Source organism: Aythya fuligula, chromosome 15, assembly GCF_009819795.1.
Source record: "Aythya fuligula isolate bAytFul2 chromosome 15, bAytFul2.pri, whole genome shotgun sequence".
Lineage (NCBI taxonomy): Eukaryota > Metazoa > Chordata > Aves > Anseriformes > Anatidae > Aythya > Aythya fuligula.
Window position 1 is genome coordinate 9,163,530 of NC_045573.1, and position 6,000 is coordinate 9,169,529.

Genomic DNA, 6,000 nt, shown 5'->3' on the forward strand with positions numbered 1-6,000 from the left:
TTCCAAGTGCTACACCTATTGTGTGCTGCACTAATTCAAGCCCAAACCTGGCACCGTGGCAGTTTAAATAGTGAGTTTTACACCTGAAATGCATTTCACACACATTGTTTCCAAGAAGGAGGCTGGAGCAGGGAAGAATGAAACTCAGCACACAAGCAGTGGCTTTCTCATTGGTACCTACACCAGCTAGCATGCCAGCACCCTGCTCTGCTCCTGCACCTGCCAGAATGAGACACCCATCAGCCTAGATCAGAAGAAAAAATAGTGTTTGATCCCACACAGAGTCAGTGGAAAAGCTCTTGTTGAATCCACGCAAGTGCCAGACCTAATCTTAACACCGTAAAGTAAAATCAGGAAGTATTTGATTAAAATTAATCCTTGAGGTTATATAACTTGACTATTCTTGCAAATTAAGCTGATTTCGTGCTTTCATTGTACTCCTGTCTCTTCATCAAGCACTAATAAGATGCTGTAGCACATATCATGGACTTTCAATACAGAAGGGAAAAATATTTTGAAAAATAATTCTCAAGACAGCTGAGAGATGTGGCAGATAATGAGAGCCTTTTATACTAAAGAGTAACCATTTTGCAATACCTGACAGTAAGTAAATGGAATTTGTATGTCTCCTGTACAACAGCTGGTCTTCTCTTGCTTAAAAAAAAGAGAATGGATATGCCTCTACCTCAAAGAGAACATCTGCAAAAACCCATCATACAGTAAGGAATTAAAGGAAAAAAGCAACAAAACACACACCAGTGGCCTGAAAAAGACTTCAGATGGCATAACCAATTAACACAGATCCACTTCACATAATACCTTCCCACATCCCCAAAGAAAAGATGCTTAATGAGGTAACTGCTGCAGGAGTCCATCAATCTAATTCGGTTCTAACACTCTTCTTAAATAATGCAAATATTAGTTCTCTGCTACCGAAAAGATTTGTTGCATTAAAATGTGCCTTGTTAAGTGCCAAGACTTTGTAAAAATCATTATGCGGCTTCCAGCTCCAGATGTATCCTTCCCCCCACTTCCCATTACAAAATAATTAGCTGTCTCCATTCTCCTTTTCCATTGTTATTAAAGTCGGAGTGCTGGGTGATGAAGCTCCTGGTAACAAGCAAAACTGTCCTTAATGGCCAAGTCAGCACGACAGACCCATTCTCTAGAACATGCATCACGTTCAGCCCCCCAGTAGCTCGATGCCATGAATTTTAGTCACCCAAAGGTGCCTCAGCTCAGCCGTTCCACCGACACCCACAGGTGTGCTGCAACCAGCGAGGACCTGGGCTTCAGAGCCCAATGCACACCAGACCAAAGGCTCACACAGAAATCATTAGCTCGCATTAAGCTCCCCTGCACCTTTTAGGTCTGGACATTTTTCCAAACCCTTCCCATTTGTTGCGTTCAGAGCTGAAATGAGCGAGGCTGCACATCTGTATCAACAGGGGAAGAGGTTCAGGTAGGTGCCACCTGGCTGTGATGTATCGTATGGAACCTCCTCACTGATGTCAGCAAACACTCCAAGTTAGGGGTGAAATCACTTCATTTTCCCTCTGCAAAGTCTCTTTCATTCTCCGGAGCTTAACAAGTCACTTAATGCTTATGTGCAACTCCACATGGGACCTTGCAGCGAGGCTCCAGTCCTGAGGCCGTGCAGGACTGCACCCGAGAACCTGCTTGAGCCCATTCACCTGACCCAGCCACAGAGCAGCAATGCAGCCAGCCTAATGCTCCACAGCCCCAGCAGAAGAGCCACCACCACGTTTCCCCCTGCAGAAAAGAAAATGAGAGGAAGAGGCACCAGATCCTCAGCACTGCCCTCCACAGCTCAGCTTTGGTTGGAGTTGGAGCAGGTAACCCTCACTGTTCCCAGGCACGCTTTCTTTTCGCATTTCCCACTCCTGAATATTTCCAGCTATCAGTAGTCACATTTGGTGCCCTAGACAGCTCCATGCTGAGAGAAACATGCCATTTCTCGAAAGGGAATACCCAACGTCTCAGGCTACAGCAAGGCTTCGATCCTACACCAGCAGGCACCAGCTGTAACTCACGGGGCTGACAAAGCAGCGATGCGCTGCCGCTCAGCTTGGCGGTGAGCAGGAGCAGCAGGAACCCAGCGGTGCCACGGGGCCCAGGCACCATGGAGCAGGTACGTGGCCCCATCCGCCGCCTCCACCGAAGGATCCTAGGGCAGAGGCCGCAGCTGGGCGAGCGAGCACAGCCCCACACGCACGGCTGCCTTGCGGCACAAGCCGAGGCTCCGGCAGATGCTCTGCTGTCACCTCCCTCTCGTCACCAGCAGCCCCGGAGCAGGGATTTGCATTCCTCCTCCCTTCCTTCGGGCTCCCAGCACAGAGCTCCCACTGACTAGACTCTCCCACCACCCCTAACAGGCTGCACGAAAAGATCCTGAGACCGAGCAGCATGCTTAGAGTATTTTCACAGAATGCTGTTGTTTAATTCTTGCTTGTAATGCTTGAGCTCTGCAGAACAAATAAAGCCTGTGCGAAGGATGCCTAATAGCTGTAAAAATCACACACGGCTGCAAGCACCCACTGAAGTCACTGCTACTGATACAATTCATGCTTCTTTACAGATATCTATAACTTGGGTTAATTAAATGCGAACAACCGCAGGAAACTGCTTATGAGTAATGAAAGCTCCAGATGCAGCTGGCCAGGGGATCCAGCACAGTAAATGTTTTCAGTTGCAAAAGAGCTCAATTTAAAATGTTTCTTCCTGCCAACATGACAACTCATATTCAATAAGGCACAGGTACGGTGGCGATTTGTTTGTTTTCCCTACAGTACAATGTTATTCTATTTTTCAAATGAAATGGCTTATTACAGGCATCTGACAGCATTTAATAAAAATCTGAATGCTTCTTAACCACTTGGTTCAAAGAGTGATGTTTCTTTTCCCACAGACACAAATGACCAAATCCTTGCACTACTTATGTCTGACTCAGTAAAGTCAAACACGTACCACAATTTTAGTCCTGTATGTAGGTCAGAGACAAAAATAAATGAAAAAAAAAACACATAACCTCACATGGCAACTTTCAGACATGGGCTTAAGAAGAGCTCTCTCTCACAAAGTTTGGGAGATCTGGTTTGTGTAGCTTTATTTAGCACAAAGGCTCCTGTAGAAGCAGCTAGCCGGGCTCCTCCGTGGTACAGGCTTTCCTTAGAGTGAGAACAGCGACCAAACAGTAGGTCTCAGACAAACACTTAGCAGCCTATTCAGAAAATACTCCCCAAAGATATTTTAAAACACACCACTCCATTACCAAACAAAAGAAACATTAAAATTAATATTCTTTTTTTGGTTGAAATGCAAGAGAGAAATCTGAAAACACTTGGAGAGGCTCTCAGGCATGCTTAACCCAACGACATCTGGATACAAAGGCGATACTGTGCTCGCCCCAGCCAGCTCCTCCAAGTGTTGCAAAACAATTTGCTATACACGAACTATGGGAACCTTGGGTTGAAAAGGATAGCAACTTTGCTTGGGCATTACATTAAATTAAATTTTAATGTGGAAACAAAGCAGCAGGAAGACGGAAAAAAAAATCTTTCTTCACACTGATTCTGTATCATGTAATTCCATTAAACAGAGATTTTCCTCATGAAAGGAGTCTGAAATCAGAATTGGGCCTGCCTCTGAGACAGACAGCGTGTGCAGGGTTAGATCAATGCTGTGTGCGTGTCAGGAGTACCTGGGAGCTGAACCTTCAGTGAGCCACCTGGCCGTTTGTGCAGAAATTGCCTCACACCGTAACTGATCGCTAGGTGTTTAAGTGTGGGCTTTTAGGTACTGATCAAGTAGTTTAAGGGCAGCAGCTGCTTCCCAGCAGGTTAGGCAAAGCCGCAAGTGCCATAAGGTCATCCTGAAGAAACGTTGCCCAATCACCTGGACAAAGGGCTCGCCCCGGGCACGGTTCTTTACAGCAACACCAGCTGTGGGACACCCGGTGTCTCCCCGCGAGGGGAAAGCTGGTACAGCCGGTGAGCGTTTTCAGACACGTTTTCTACTAGGAGCCCCAGTGCTCCATCTTTAGGTCTTTGCTCGAATCTGTGTGCACCAAGCAGTGATTCACAGCTGCCAGCATCCAACCGGTCGCATCCTCCGGCCGCGGCACGGAAAGCATTAGCCGACGCGCTCAGCCCCGAGCGCAGCGCCCAGCCCAGCGCACCGGGCGCAAACCAGCCACGGGGCCAGGGCGTTTGTAGGACAGCTGCGAGCAGTGCACGTCCTGATGTGTCACAGAGCCCATGGAAGAGGAGGATTTCCTAAAGAGCCCCGAGTTGTCAGGTGCTGGGCTGCAGACCAGCCCCAGTACTGAACCCCTGCCACAGCCCAGCCTTCGTTAACCCACATGGAGAGACCCAGAAGGAAAAATGCTCAAGGAGAATGAAAGGAAGATGAACAAATGAAAGGCTACCCAGAAAAGACAGATACCAGTGCTGGAGGAAAATCATGCAGTTTGAATAGTTCGCTCACGATCACAGTAAGCACCAACCTAAGGTGATGCACAGAGACAAAATCTGAATTCAGGGAGCCAGGGTCTTAAATTTCCCATCTCAAACACACACAAGGCCTTGCACACACAGCACAGGTACGTGCTGCCTTTCTGAGAAGTTGCCCTGTGTGCTGGGGACAGAGCCCATGAGCTCAGCCACAGCTCCCAGCACCTTGCCCTGGTCATTCCAGGGACGAAGCCATCGCTGACCCCAGCCCCTGCTTTCTCTCTCAGGATGTAAAAAGATGAAAACGTGTACATACTTTAAGGGACGATACCAAACTTACTTAACCTGAGCCTCCCTGTGAAAGAGCTGCAAGGGAAGCAAAGGCAGCTTCTCCCGAGCGAAGGGCAGGCACCAAGGCGTGTGCTGGGCTCCACGCCGGCCGCACTCAGCACCGCTCGGCTCCTTCCACCCGGCCGGAGCCGGGGACCACCGGGGGAGGCAGGCAGGCCCCCTGCGTGCCCAGGCCCCGAGGATTTCAGCAACAACCCGGGGAGTTTGCACGAGCGCGAAACGAGACGCGCCGAGGAGCGAGGGCAGCGCCTGCAGCATCCCCCGAGCTCTCCCATCGCCGAACCGCGCCGGAGCCGAGCCCGGGAGCTCCGGGGGGCGACGAAGCCGCGGGGGGGAGCCCCGGAGGAGCCGAGCCGCGAGGGCGAGGGGCTGCGAGGGGCTCCGCGGGGGGCACAGCCGCTGCCCGGCGGCGAGACCGGGGCTCGGCGGCACCTGCGGGGCGGGCACCGACCCCCGGCACGGAGCCCCCTCGGCACGGAGCGCCCCGGGCCGCCCTGCCCGCACCTACCATGGCCTTGCCGTGCAGGGCGCCGGCTCCGCGGCGCTGCGGGTGCTCCCGGTTCTCGCCGCCGGCGGCACCGCCGCGGTCTCTCTTCTCTCGGCCGGCCCCTCCGCGCTGCTGCTCCTCGCCGGCGTCGAGGGAGGTGAAATTCCAGACGAGGAGGGTCTGCAGCAGCAGCACGGTGAGCGCCGCCACCAGCGCCGAGCGGGAGCGCCGCGCCAGCCGCCGGGCGCACGGAGCCGCCACCATCTTCGCCGCCGCCGCGCTGCCGAGAGCCGCCGCATCCGCCGCGGCGCCGAGTTTTCAGCCGGGCAGCGCCACACGTCAGCAGCGGGAGGAGGAGGAAGGAGGAGGAAGGGGGAGGAAGGCGGAGGTGTGCGCCGCGGGAGGCGGCGGGGAGAGGGGAGAGAAAGGGGGGGGGGGAGACGGGGCGGCCCGCGGCCGGGGCGAGCCCCGGAGCGGGGGTGGAGGAGGGAGAGGAGGGAGAGGAAGGAGGGCGGCGGGAGGCTGCGGTGGGGAGGAGGAGGAGGAGCGGCCGCGAGGGGCGGGGGGCTGCCGGCGGGCGAGCCCCGGCCCTGCCTGAGGGGAAGGGGCCGGGGAGGAGCGGGGCGGGGAGGAGCGGGGCGGGGCGGGCGGGGGGGCGGCTGCCATCTTCTGAGGGACGGCGGCGGGGCG

The 6,000-nt window shown here is 53.6% G+C and overlaps 1 protein-coding gene across 1 annotated transcript in view; it reads right to left on the reverse strand.

Annotated features, from left to right (window-relative positions):
- XYLT1 (xylosyltransferase 1) overlaps positions 1–5,574 on the reverse strand; it is a 185,059-nt gene extending 179,485 nt beyond the window's left edge. Inside the window, exon 1 of the mRNA XM_032197440.1 lies at positions 5,332–5,574. Coding sequence (XP_032053331.1) covers positions 5,332–5,574 — 243 coding nt within the window. The remainder of the gene's footprint in view (positions 1–5,331) is intronic.
- Between the last annotated feature and the right edge of the window lie 426 nt (positions 5,575–6,000).